The sequence below is a fragment of the Poecilia reticulata genome, linkage group LG11 (genome assembly GCF_000633615.1).
Source record: "Poecilia reticulata strain Guanapo linkage group LG11, Guppy_female_1.0+MT, whole genome shotgun sequence".
Lineage (NCBI taxonomy): Eukaryota > Metazoa > Chordata > Actinopteri > Cyprinodontiformes > Poeciliidae > Poecilia > Poecilia reticulata.
This window is the reverse complement of record NC_024341.1, coordinates 7,605,653-7,620,177: the sequence shown is the minus strand read 5'-3', so window position 1 is coordinate 7,620,177 and position 14,525 is coordinate 7,605,653. Positions and strand designations below refer to the sequence as shown.

The following is a 14,525-nucleotide window of genomic DNA, read 5'->3' as shown; positions in this document are numbered from 1 at the left end:
GTAATAGCATTCTAAAAAAATAAGTTCTGTGACTCACCTACAGGACATCAATTCAGTATGTTTATGGTTAATCCACCATAAACATTCCTGTATGTTTATATTTGGATGATGTCATCTCTGAAGTATTTGAACACCCGTTACCAGCATGGGTTGAGTAATGTGTTAGAGATGTTAACGAGCCATGTGTTTGCTTCAAACTTGCAACTTACTGGCCAAAACCAAAACAAAAGCATAGACATACTGAGCATCCATAAAGCCCAGTATTCTAGTCAACTTTGATTTTTCCCCCACACCTTCTCAAATTTTAAAGAATGGAAGTGTTTCTTTATGACTTGAACTAGAGAACTTTGCCCAGCAAACCCCGAACAACAATCACTGTTTTCTCAGACATTAGTTTTTATTTTCCGTTTCTGCTCTGCCAACTTGTTCATACATTTGCCTTTGTGCATCACAATTAAGATCCTGAAATGTTTCACAATTTTATTTTATAAATACTGAAACAATGTAATATACATTCTGCTGTTCATAAGTTATTAACGTCTATCTATGTATAAAAAAGAAACCCTAATAGTTCGTTCTTACCTGGGATATTGTAGATTTGACGGCGGCTGTCGTGCTGCAGTCTGTTACTACTCCCACCACTACCACAGTGCTTAGCACTGCTCATTCCCATAAGGCTGCTGGCCACAGACAGCTGAGAAGCCTGAGCAAAGTTGGAAAGGACGCCTCTTGCAGAGTTAGACAAACCTCGCTGCAGAGAAGCCTGAGGCTGCTGAGCCTAAAGACAAAAAAAACAAAACTTCATTGCTAACTTCACCTTATATAAAATGACACAGCTCAGTTTTATGTATTTTAGTCATTTATAAAGTAGATGCTAACAAAACCTTCAGAGATTTAGTAAATAATCTACTTCAACTACACATAATTCTTCAATAAAAAAAATTCCTGTCCACAATACAAGAATTAGATATTTTTATATAATGATGAATTCCCTATTTTTAAAAGAATCAAAAGGCAAAAAAAAAATCTCAATTTTGGTCACAGCAGTATCTCCTGGACATTGCAGTTACTAAAAATAACTAATACGAGTATTTAGCAAATTGGGTGTGCTCTGATCAGAAAGTAGGAGGTTTGATCCTGAGTGCTGCAGTCTGCCAAAACGGACCCAGGGGGCAAGATATTGGGCCCCTTGTGTAACTTTTGGTAATTAGGAAATAGATGGTTGATGGTTTCCAGTTTCAAGGAACACAGTTAAATTACTTGGTTCTGAAACCAAAGGGTCTGATCATCCATCCGTCCATTTTCTTACACCCTTGTCCCTCAGTGGGGTCAGGAGGTGCTGGTGCCTCTCCAGCTAACGTTCCAGGCGAGAGGCGGGGTCACCTGGACAGGTCACCAGTCTGTCGCAGGGCAACACAGAGACACACAGGACACACAACCATGCACACACACACTCACACCTAGGAGCAATTTGGAGAGGCCAATTAACCTGACAGTCATGTTTTTGGACTGTGGGAGGAAACCGGAGTACCCGGAGAAAACCTACCATGCACAGGGAGAACATGCAAACTCCATGCAGAAAGACTGGGGCCGGGAATCAAACCCAGAACCTTCTTGCTGCAAGGCAACAGCTCTACCAACTGTGCCACTGTGCAGCCCCAGGGTCTGATCATATCATTCCAAAATTATTTTCAATTAAATTCAAGAGAAAATTCAGGAAATTCTATGGTTCTTTGTCCTATGGTTTTGTGCCCGTTTCTGTGAATTATTAAATGTTTAGTAAATCCTACTGATAAACAGCTCATTTTTCTAAGGCTGAGGAAGAAACCAAAACCATAGTTTCTAAGGTACATTGAAGAAACACTAGAATTTAAAGTTGAACATCACAATTGCTATAGCAATGCAACTCTGTTAGTGTTTGATTATATATAAACTGTTTTTGCAACAGATGTGCTTGTAAATCTTCTCAATTAACATCAAAATTGTCAAATAGACTTCAATTATCCAATAATAATAGAGAACATTTAATTTGGCATGAATGCAATGTTTTTTTTATTTGTGTAACATAAAAACTTCCAGCACAGATTCCTAAAACATTATGAAGAGTGATGCAGTGTACCTGGCGCAGGGCATGCTGTCGGATCATCGTGTCAGTCTTGGAGACGTTGGAGCCAGTAGCAGCGGAGCTGGGAGAGAGAGCTGCCTGCTGCTGTAGCCTTTGTTCAATCTCCTGACAGACCCACACAGTTACAGTTCATTACTCACAATGAAAAGCTTAGAGGTGAAGCCTTACCAATCGTCTTGGTCAGTGTGATTTTAAGGAATGATAACAAAAACAACTTAAGAAGCACATGAAAAAGAAAGATTTTCTGTCCTCAAACCTCAAAGTTAACCTTACAACTTACAGTGTTTATTGGAAAAATTAAACATAAATCAGGATGTTCATGGGCCGACATTAGATTCTCACCCTCTGAGACTCAGTACTATCATACTGTGAAGCTGTGGTATTTTTACTGAGATGTTTTAAAAATAAAAGATAAAATTATCCAATGGCCAACAAAAAAAAACAAAAACTTATCACATCGGTGCCTTACAAATTGCTCCAAGAACAGACTTTTATGGGTGCATTCACACTGCAGCCTGAAGTGACTCAATTCCAACTTTTTGGCAATTCCGATTTTTTTGCAGGGGCCGTTCACACTGCCAGAAAATGCGACCTGTATGTGTTCTGCAGTGTAAACGGGCAAACGACCTGAAAGTGTCCCGCATGCGCAGTAGAGGACGCAATAGCGTCAGCGTTCTCAGTGTTCTGCCAACCGCCATAAAAAGAAGAGCTCAGTGTTTGAGGAAGTAAACATGGAGGCTAACGGTGGAGCTTAGCTTACATATTTGAAGTTGTTATCCGGCCGGAGCAGCAAATTAACAACTTCCTCCTCATGTAGTCCGTCATGGTTGTTGTTTTTCTTCCCACTTGCGTGTATCAGGACGCAGAATAGTGAGATTTGTTGAGAAACCGTGACGTTCAGTTCGGATGAATACGTCCAGGACGTTAAGGTCGCATTTGAATCGGATACGTATCGGATATGAGTCACATTCGAAAAAGAATCTGACCTGAGCTGTTCACACTGCCATGAAAAGATCGGATACAGGTCACATTACGTCCAAAAAAACCGAAATTGGGTCACTTTAGGGTGCGTTCACACTGCAGCCTATGTGTCAATGTATTGCAAATAAGATTTTTGAGCTAAAAATATCCAGAAAAATCAAGTATTAAATGCAATGTAGGATTAAAGTCAGTATCTGTGATACAGTTGGTCGCTTCAAAAGATTTATTGGTGGAACGTCAAAGCAACAGACTAAATAAACATATGCTAACTTTTGTAGAAATCATTATGTAATCATGTATATTGCAGGATTTGCTTTTCTGCCCTCTCATGATTAACATATGAAGCGAACATTAACTGGATAATTATCCAGGTTTTAGGCTCTAGTAGCTTGCTTGCACTGGACTTATTAGACATACTGATTTAGAATTTTAGACTGACAACCTAACTTTCAAAAACCATATTAATAGTAGTTGCCATCACTCTTGAAAACAAAAATGAAAGACTAAATGTGTTAAAATGGTGAAGAAGAGGCACAGCTCCGATCTGAACTGTGCTCACCCCAGAACTGTCTTACTTCTTTGTTTCATCTTATAAAGACTTAAAGCAATATTTTCCCAATTTAAAAGTGTAACTTGTTATAGCAGATTTATAACTTCAGACAGGTCAATACCATATCAATGCTGACCTGTTCCTGCTGAAGAGCCTTCACAAAAGCATTTTTCAGTCTGTTGGTATGTTCCGCTTTCAGAGCCTTCTTCTGATTGGATGTCATGCACTGCTCACAGAGGATTCTGCCACTCTTCTCTTGCTTCCAGTGGGGTGTGAAGTCTGTTCTGCACTGGGCACAGAAGAAAGGCTCCATACGGGCCAAAGACCCCCTGAATTTACCTAAACAAAACACATTGATTCAGTACAACTAGTGACAAGCTGCACCAGATATCCATCACTTTAAGTGCTCTGACAAACAGTCTTCTACTTTTTATCAACACTCCATAAACTTAAACCAATTTATTTCTCTACAAAAGAGGCAGACTTGCTGCAGAGCCTCATATGAATAGTCATTTTGCACATTGGTATCTTGCTACAAATAAATACTCATACTTTGTCCATACATCTCAGTTGTTTTTTAGAGTTTTAATATAAAACTGTTTTTTTAAGTACTTACCCTGACTGTCAAGGACACTCTGTACCACTTCCTCCAAGCCCACCATGTAGATAAACTCACTGTTAGCTGCAGAGGGGAGGAAATGGAGCAGTGGGGCTGGGGGTTTGGGTGGAGGGATCTCCAGCAAGGTTTTTTCCAGCTGCTTCCGTAGAGCCAGCTTGGCAGCTGCCTGACTGCTGGCCTGGTCAGCCATGGAGCTAACTGCTCCACTGGCTGAGCCAGACATGGTGGATGGGCTGACTGCTGAAGCTCCAGCAAGACCACCTGTCACACCACTGGCCCCTACTGCTGCTGCTGCCTGCATGTGGGCCAGGTTCATGTACATGGCACTAGAGCTGGAGCGCTGGGAAGCTGCCACCTGCTGGCTGGCCTGTAAGGCATATTAGGGTTATCAAAAACAAAACACTTAAGACAAATTATTGAAATGCAGCCATTAGGACAGTACTTGTATCCCTAGATTTCATGCCAAATGTTTGCATAGAAGAAACAAAACAACTTTTCAAACATGTTCCACTTGGAACACATTCTGGATCAAATGCAGTCTATGGCTTTGTAAGGTTAACAAACATTCACAAACCATAGCAAATATATGCTCAAACAATTGTTTTACACCAGTATGACACCTCAGCTTTATTTAAGAGCAGAACATTCTGGCGTTGTAAAATGTACAACAAAATAATAACTTGCAATGTTCTAATTATTGTTTTCTTGGTTGAAGTGGAGAGAAATATTATGAAACCTTAATATTTTTTGAAAGTTTTTGGTAACACTTTATTTGAAGGGGTGTGAATAAGACTGACATAACACCTGTCATGAACATTTATGACTGTTGTCAAAAGTGTCAAACACTTTTAATACAAAGTTGAAATTATTAAAAATGTCTTTGTTATGACAACTTGACATTAACCAAGAAATCATGATCCGACATGAATTTTTTATAAAAGTATTACTGATTACACTTTAAAAATTAGCTTCATGTAGTAATATTATATTGCTCTGCCATGTTGTTTAGTCTTCAATTTCTTAATTTAATTGATCCTAAAGTTTTACAGGAAGATGTCTACAAAGCACTTTGTAGACACCTTAAATAATTTGAAACATTATTTAAGGCTGTTTTAAGTACTGGAATACACCATCTCCACCAGTGAGAGGCCTCTCACTGGTGGCACAAACGCCTGTGCAACACATTGCACAGGCGTGCAATGTGTTGGTGAAGAAGACATTTTCCATCTTGTGGGGCCAACCTAACACAAGTTATAACCATAGACATACTATAAGAGTAGACCTCGCATTGGCTGCTCCGTCACAGGAAATACGGCGGCCATCTTGCAGCGGTTGTCCCTCCTACTTTGATCAACCAAAACAGCAGAAGATGCCTCAGCACTGAGGGATATTGTTGTTCGGATCGATGGACTATTGATGTGAGGGCTCCACAGACAACATTTCACAAGTAAGATGGACATATTATTGTGTATATTTTGAATATTATTTAGAATATTACTTTACTGTATTTATGTCCACCGGTGAGATACCAGCTAATATTAGCTACAGTGCTTGGTGTAATACGGGTTCAGCCGCTATGAAGGCTAACTGAGATTCCGTAAATCTAAAAAAATTTATTATTCTCTAACATTGACTTAGATTATCTGACACAAGAGCCTACATTAAAAATGTGACAATGTAACATATTATAAAACTTATATTATGTGTTATTACATTCATCAGCAAAGTTTACACCGGTGGTAAAGACTATTATTTATATGTAATTCTTTCACTCTGTCAAAAGTAAGATAGCTCCCAAATCTTCCGTTTTGGAAGATTTGGGAGCTTCCAAAATGGAAGCTCCCAAATCTGGAAGGTTTCCTAAAGACACGATGTGAGGAAGAAGAGGGAGATATCTATAAAGAGAAACGGATTCACTGCACAGCACGGATGAATCTCACATCGGATTTTGGATTCAGCTGCTGAATCACTCTGAAGCTAGAACTCGGCGGCTGGAAAACATATACATATATCTATATATACGTACACAGTGGTGGAGAAAGTACTCAAAAAATTTACTTAAGTAAAAGTAAAAAAAGGACTGGCTTTTAAAAATACTTAAGTATTAAAAGTAAAAGTACTTGCTGAATAATACCTAATCCCTAATTCAATCATTAAGTGAACCGATCGTATTTAATTTTAGTACATTAGAAATGTGCCTTTTTAATGAACAATGCCACAGATAAAGTATGTTGTGTTTACTCTCTGTAACATAGTTTAGACTTGGATATGTGATTCTATGCATCATAATTTCAGGGATGGAAACATCTCGTCTCCTGTCCTAACATAAACTTCACTTTTTTTGCCACTAGTGGCATTTATTTTGAAAGAAATCCAACAGAAAGGGGATGGAAAGAAGGTGGGTGGGGGAGGACAGGCAACCAAGGAGCCAGTAGCAGACCAAGACCCAAGACCAAGACCAAGACCGTTTTACCCATCAAAATTGCTTCTCAAATTGATCTGAAAGATCCACATTCCCATAAAACACCTAGATATAAAATACATTTAATCAGTAAGATCCGTCCAGAAGAATCGGATTGTTCCTGAATGTCATACCACTTTGGTACCAGCGTTGTCCCATATTTGCGACACCTCAGTCAACACCTCCACAAATTCAGCGCTGCTGATTTTACATGTTGCCATATCTGATTTATGCAGCGTTATTATATTACTGACAATTAGACAGACATGAACTTCCCGCTCAGAGAAAATCACAGCACATTTCTTGGAGCTCAGCGCGCGAGTAAAGCGGTAGGCGATGGGTGACAACAAACACTAAGTCACGTTATTGCTTGGATTTTACGGCGCCACCTTCAGTCCCTGAACTTCACATTTTAACAGAAAAAAAAGAGCAACGCGACTTGGATGTAACGAGTAACGCGACACTTTTGTAGAAATGTAGTGAAGTAGAAAGTACAGATACTTACTGTAAAATGTAGCGGAGTAAAAGTAGAAAGTATCCATTATTAAATCTACTTAAGTACTATTTTCGTGTATCTGTACTTAAGTACAGTAACAAAGTACATGTACTTCGTTACTTCCCACCACTGTACGTACATACATATAAACATAAACATGTATGCAATATTCATTGCATACATGTTTCACTCATGGACCGCTCTCGCCTATTGTCGCTAACGAGATTTAGGCCATCTTGGAGCGGACCACCACTCCACTCAGCGTTATGCAGGGCTTAAAGTAAAAAAAAAAAATCCTGAGCCTGAAACTTATAGTTATGATAGAAATCAACTATAGCGTTACTATTGCCAGTTTAATAAAAAGTGTCTGAATAATGCAAACAATTGCTTCTAACAATACAATTAACAAGCTAAACACTCAAATTTAAATAAGACTTCAGTACATTTCAACTCGAAACAAAATGTAAAATGTCTGTGCCCTAAAGGTTTGACTTGCAGGCAACAATCCCTCAACATTAAATCAGAGTCCTTTCAGTCAATGTTTTTGCAAGTAATTTAGAACATGAAACATTACCAACTAAATCAGCGTTTCTCAACCTTTTTCGGGCCAGGACCCCCCACAGCCTTTATCCAGGTCCCTCACTGCCCCACCAAAGAATTTGTAGGCTACTTTGCACTGACTATTATTTTTTTTATTAATATTACCATCACTATTGTAGATGTTTTSATTTTTATGCTTGTTTCTGTATTTATCATCAAGATAATTTCCCAGAGAACAAAAAAGCCATGTGAATAGAAATTATTTTCACAGGTGTTTATGAAAAATTTAATGAACATTCAACTTAAAATTTGTAGGCCAACAGCAGCCAAACAGAGTGGAAAAATATTCTTGTTCTTTGCCATTTTCTAGTTGTTAAATATTCCACAAAATGAGCAGATAAAAGATGTAAAACATGCCAGTTTAAACTTTGAACTATTGTTGCAGAGCTAATGACTGAGCTCTGCAACATTAAAATATGGATAGAACTGTAACTACATTAATCATARCTCTTCTTCTCTTCAGTGTTTCTGTGAGTTTCTGGTGGTGCAGCTCKGTGCTGCCTTCAGGAGAATGGGACATCAGAGTATCAACCATAAAACTTCACCCTCAAGGCATTTATTGTGCAAACCAGAGCTTTCAGTGGAAAAACAAAAGTTCCAGGTCCTTTTAATGCTATACAAATATGATACAGAAACATGGATTATATCTTTATATCAACCTGTCTATTGATTATAGATTAATAGTTTTACTGGACAGAAATTACAAAGAACAAATCTGGTTCTTAATCAAATCCTAATGAGTCAAATTCAAAGTGTTATGAACACTTTGAATTTGTTCAAAGTGTTGAACAAATTCAAGAGTTAATAATAACTCTCTTCAAAGAATCTAATTCTGCTAACAGATTCTGTTACAGACTCTTGTGTCAGATAATCCAAGTCAGTGTTAGAGAATAATAAATTTTTTTTAGATTTACAGAATCTCAGCCTTCATAGCGAGGCTGAACCCGTATTACACCAAGCACTGTAGCTAATATTAGCTGGTATCTCGCCGGTGGACATAAATACAGTAAAGTAATATTCTAATCACAATATATACACAATAATATGTCCATCTTAGTTGTGAAATGTTGTTTGTGGAGCCCTCACATCAATAGTCCATCGATCAGAACAACAATATCCCTCATTGCAGAGGCATCTTCCGCTGTTTTGATTGAGCAACGTAGGAGGGTATACCGCTCCAAGATGGCCGCCATATTTCCTGCGCCGGAGCAGCCAATACGGGGTCTACTCTTATATTATGTCTATGGTTATAACGGCCAGACCTCCTGTTTAAAGAGAAGCCGAAGTTTGTCACCTAATACATATGAGGTATGCGTCTTATTAACTTTACATTTTCTTTGAGAAAATAACACTGACTGTGTTCTTTCTTTGTAATGTCAGCTATCAGCAATTCAAGCCAAACCTACCTTGCTGTAATTTAATGTTAAAGTTATTAAACTCCATTACTGTAACGTTAGCCCTTAATATTAAACATATTTTAAAGACAGACAAATAGGTTTTTCCCCTCCAATTTTAATCAAGCAAATTAAAAGCTAATATGTTGTTCAAAGTTATCCTTTATGTGCATTATTTAGCAACTTGGCTGATGTGACACAGTGCTCGTGTTCTTTGCTTTGGCAACTTTAGCCACATGAAGACCCATGTTAGCCTAGGAAACATGGTGGGTGTTACAAAGTTGGCTAATGAAGACATGCTACGTGTGTGGAGGATGATAATGAGGACCAGCCATCAGAGAAAGAAGTCCCTGTTTGACCAAAGAGAAAGAAGCGGATGAAATATTCCCCAAGAAAATTAGGTAAGTCATTTTGGTGTTACTATTTTCACCATGTGAAGTGGGGTGAGACAGGCAGGTAAGTGCAGAAGGGGGAGCAGGATCAACATTCACCAGCTGAGTTAATAAGTTACATTTGAGACAATTAAAAACGGGTGTTAAATTCATTTATTTATTTATTAATGAACTTCTTGCAAACATCAATAAGCCAGAGTATCTGGTTGGAAATAATTTTGAATGCTCATTAAGTGAAAAGATAGACTCATGTCCCTAAAACTATACATTAAATGATGCAATCTGAATAACAGTGACAGTCTGTCTGAACTTTTGCCAAACAAATATTTGATCAGAATAATTTTGTTCAGCTTTAGTTATTATGCTACTTGTGTTAAGAAATAATTGTATTGTGCTTCATAACAACTAGTCATGTTAACTAGACATTTCTCTGCCAGTCTACCATTCTGACAGTGTGCAGAAAGGGGCATTTTTGGAATGGTATTTAAATAAATGCTAAATTATGATGACATTGTTTTCTGTTTTTGTTCTTTTTTTAAGTGACCACAATGAATTGAGTCATCACCGACTATGAGAATGTCCAGAAGAGATTCACCAAGTGAGAATTCATGAAAAGGTTTTCACCATGATTAACTATTGCAAGAGCAGCTGTAATTTCTGAGCATTCCTGGACACCTTCAAAGAGCTGCTGCCAGAAAATGAAGACAAGAAGATCTCCCGTTTTCAGAGCATTACAGGGAGACTATAACGAATTAGATGGCTGACACAATCAAAGCAAAATTTTTTTTACTGTTAATGTACTAAGGGTTTGTTCTACAGCATGTTATGATCTGATGGTAGTTATAAATAGTCCAGTGTTTCACTTCACTTGAGGTAAGACTCAATATCAGTGACTCTGTTAGCATAGCATTGACACTGTAATAACACTAAATTACATCTTTATAATTTTTGCTACTAGTTTCATTTTACTTGACGTAAGAGTTAATATTAATGACACAGTAACGACACTTAATGACATCTTCATAACGGTTGCTACTTGTTTCACTTTACTTGAGGTAAGAGTTAATATTAATGACACTGTAATGACACTTAATGACATCTTCATAACTATTGCTACTTGTTTCACTTGAGATAAAAGTCAATATCAATAACACTGTAATGACACTTCATGACATCTTCATAACTGTTGCTACTTTTTCACTTTACTTGAGGTAAAAGTTAATATTAATGATACTTAACATCTTGTGGTGATCTGTGTTTCTGTGCATTTATTTCTTGGTTTTTCTGTGTCCTGTTCCCCTGTGAGTCTCTGTGATGTCCTGTCCTATCTGTTGATTGATCCCAGCTGTGTCTAGTTCCCCGATTACTCTCCCTGTGTATTTAAACCCACCTGTTGTCTTCGTCTCTTGTCGAGTCCTCGTCGTGTCATACCAGTCTGTTCTGCTGTCATGCGTCTCATGTCTCTTCGTTCATCTTCTGCCAGTTCCTTGCGTCCCTGTGTTTTCTTCAATAAATAAACTTTTACAATGTCAACCTGGGCCTACCTGCGTCTACCTTCTCACCAACACCGACAAATCATGACATCTTCATAATTGTTGCTACTTTTTCGCCTTACTTGAGTTGAAAGTTAATATTAATGGCACTGTAATGACACTTAATGACATCTTCATAACTGTTCCTACTTGTTACACTTTACTTGAGGTAAGAGGTAATATTAATGACACTGTAATAACACTTAATGACATTCATAAATGGTGCTTCTTGTTCCACTTTACTTGATGTAAAAGAAATTGTTATTGACTCCGTTACTAAATCAATTGACAATGTAATAAAGCTTAATGAACTCTTTATTGTTGGTCCTACTTGTTTCGCTTTATTTCAGGTAGTGGGAATATTAATCGCTGTTTTGTTAAGCCTTTTGATAGAGTAATAATTAAATAATTAGGACATTATGACATACTTATGACATATGATTCTTGGTTAATGTCAAGTTGTCATAACGAAGACATTTTTGTCTATATTAATGTCAAGTTGTCATAATGAAGACATTTTAGTCTAGATTAATGTCAAGTTGTCATAACGAAGGCATTTTTGTCTAGATTAATGTCGAGTTGTCGTAATGAAGACATTTTAGTCTAGATTAATGTCAAGTTGTCATAACAAAGACCTTTTGAATAATGTCAACTTTGTATTAAAGTGTCATGATTTACTGAATGACACTTTATGACAACAGTCAAATATTCATGACTGATGTTCATGACAGGTGTTACATCATGTTTATGACAGTGTCATGTCAGTCTTATTCACAACCCTTCAAATAAAGTGTTACCAAGTTTTTTTGGCACTGGTGGTGCAGTCAGGAAAGAAGTGCAAAGAAAGAAGGGATGTAATAAATGGCTGGGAATCAAAGATGTGGCTGTGCAGGATTACAACAAAGTTAAAGGATGTTTTTTTCCCCCCATAGCATCTTTAAAGGCCTGAGTGTTCATATGTGAATGGAAAAAAACTTTTGGGTCTTTTTATTGCCTTGAGATGATCTCTAAATATCTATTCAAGTAAGTGAAGTAACTCTGGCCACAGAACTAAAACCTTGTCAAACATCTTAAATAGGCTATGGTTTACTTTATTCTAGCCACTGACCAATTCTCAACTACAACAACAAAAAAAAAACCAGGAGAAATTTCCACCTGCTGATAGTTTACCGCACTGGTCATGCTGGATGAGCTGGATCGTGGCATCCCAGTTTTGGAGGACACCCTCTGGCCCTGTAGTTGGGATGGACTGGGGGCTATCACTCGTTGGGACATAAGCATTGGAGGCAGGCTGGTATTGGCTGAACGAATGACTGTATGACCCTAAAAAAGGAAGAACGAACAAACAGTATTAGAAGGAAATGAGGGTTGTTACCTTAAGGACTAGAACACCACCCTTTAAAATTCAAGGATATTTTTCTCTCTCACTAGTTTATTTGTATAACACACAAAGACAGTGTCAGAACTTTAGAATTTGGGCGATGTGCTCTATTTTCCTGGTTTTTGTGAAAATGTGAGCAGCAGCCTTCTGTATCAGCTGCAGCTGTCAGATTTGGTTTTTTAGGCAGACCTGTGAAGACATTGTTGCAGTATTCAATGCAAATAAAGTGAAACGCATGGATGAGTTTCTCTAGAGCTCGCTGAAACACTAGTCCTGTAATCCTGAAAATGTTCTTCAGGTGATAGAAGGCCGACTTTGTAACCGTCTTTATGTGGCTATGAAGATTCAGGTCAGAGTCCATCACTATTCCCAGAGTTTGGGCATGATTGCTACTTTCTAGCAGTAATAGCTGAAGCTGGGTGTTGATTCTAGATCGGTCCAAAGATAATAATTTCAGTTTTGTTTCTGTTCAGCAGGAGAATGTCATGGCACATTCATACATTAATCTGTTCCAAGGATCCGTTTAGTGCTTGTATGGGTTCAAAGGCCCCTGGTGACATCGTAACATCCTGCATAGTTATGGTAACAAATCTTATTTCCTGTTATAACCTGAGCTAGTGGGAACATGTAGATATGTTTATCAGATTGAGGTCAGGACCTTGTGCAGGCCAGTCAAGTTCTTCCACACCAGACTCTGCCATCCATGTCTTTATGGACTTTGCTTTGTGCTCTGGTGCTCAGTCATGTTGGAAGAGAAAGGGGCCAACTCCAAACTGTTCCCACAAAGTTGGAAGCATGGAATTATCCAAAATGTCTTGGTACTGGATCTAAGGGGCCAAGTCCAGTTCCTGAAAAGCAACCTCACACCATAATCCTCCTTCCACCAAACTTTACACTTGGCACAATGCAGTCAGACAAGTATCGCTCTCCTGGCAACCACCAAAGTCAGATGGACTTCTCTGGCAGTCCATCTGACTGCCAGAGAAGTGTGATTCGTGACTCCATCGAATGCGCTTCCACTGCTCTAGAGTGCGGTGACAGTGTGCTTTACACCACTGCATTGGACATTTTGCATTGCTCTTGGATACAGCTGGTCACCATGGAAACCCACTCCGTAAAGGTCTCTGCACACCGTTCTTTAGCTAAACATGAAGTTTGGAGGTCTGTGGTGATCGACTCTGCAGAAAGTTGGTGACCTGTTTGCACTACTTATATACTTATGTTTCCTTAGTTTTTTCCTTTTTTCTTAGTTAGGGAGATAGGTCTTTGTCATTTGGTTTATTTACTTTCAATTAGGTGAGCTTCTGTTAATATTCAGATAGTTTCCTTTTGTTTGTTGTTTTCGGCATTATAGCTCACTCCAAAGCCATATGCTCCATTTGTAACATCTTCATCAAAAATACATCTTTTTAAAATAAATAACATCACAGGGTTTCCCCCAGAAAACTTGCTAAGCCCGGTGGTCGGGGCGTCGAGGCGGTCCATCATGTTTTTGTATTAAAAGATGTTAAGTTAAGTTGACAGAAAATGTAAAAGTATTACTGTGTAATTATATGTTACGGGAAAAGAAATCCAGTGAAATGCTATTTAAACCCACAACTAGTATTAAAACAACAAATTTAAACTTCTGTTTAATCCAAATTAAGTCAGCGGTTCCATCAGGCCCCCCGAAGGCCTTCGGGGGCCCCATAAACGCTAATATTTTAAAACGGACCACAGATACATAAATGTAACACTTGTTTGATATTGTCAATGCTGTTAAATTTTATTCAATTGTTTAGGCGTACATAAATTAAATGGTTTTAAATTGTTTAACATTTAAATACAAGATTTTAAGGATCTGGCAAGTTTACTTTGTAAAACTTCAAAGACCAATATTCATAGTTAGATTGTTATGTTACCAGAGCAACAATCAGATGCTGTGAGTTTAATCTTTGAATTTACAAATACAAATGAGTAAACTGCGATTATAACTTATTGCTTTTTAGACTGGC

The 14,525-nt window shown here is 38.0% G+C and overlaps 2 protein-coding genes across 8 annotated transcripts in view; one reads left to right on the top strand and one right to left on the bottom strand.

The window, feature by feature from the left end:
* The window catches only part of dlgap3 (discs, large (Drosophila) homolog-associated protein 3), a 908,365-nt gene that overhangs the window by 374,589 nt on the left and 519,251 nt on the right, over positions 1–14,525 (top strand). The window lies entirely within an intron of this gene.
* The window catches only part of gatad2b (GATA zinc finger domain containing 2B), a 74,759-nt gene that overhangs the window by 6,835 nt on the left and 53,399 nt on the right, over positions 1–14,525 (bottom strand). Inside the window, exons 6-11 of one of the 3 annotated variants that reach the window (XM_008421569.2) lie at positions 12,306–12,473; positions 11,009–11,113; positions 4,273–4,642; positions 3,793–3,995; positions 2,120–2,230; positions 583–778 (exon numbers count right to left, since the gene is read on the bottom strand). In XM_008421569.2, the coding sequence (XP_008419791.1) occupies positions 583–778; positions 2,120–2,230; positions 3,793–3,995; positions 4,273–4,642; positions 11,009–11,113; positions 12,306–12,473 (1,153 nt within the window). The remainder of the gene's footprint in view (positions 1–582; positions 779–2,119; positions 2,231–3,792; positions 3,996–4,272; positions 4,643–11,008; positions 11,114–12,305; positions 12,474–14,525) is intronic. The other 2 variants (XM_008421573.2, XM_008421572.2) reach the window with 2 other exon arrangements.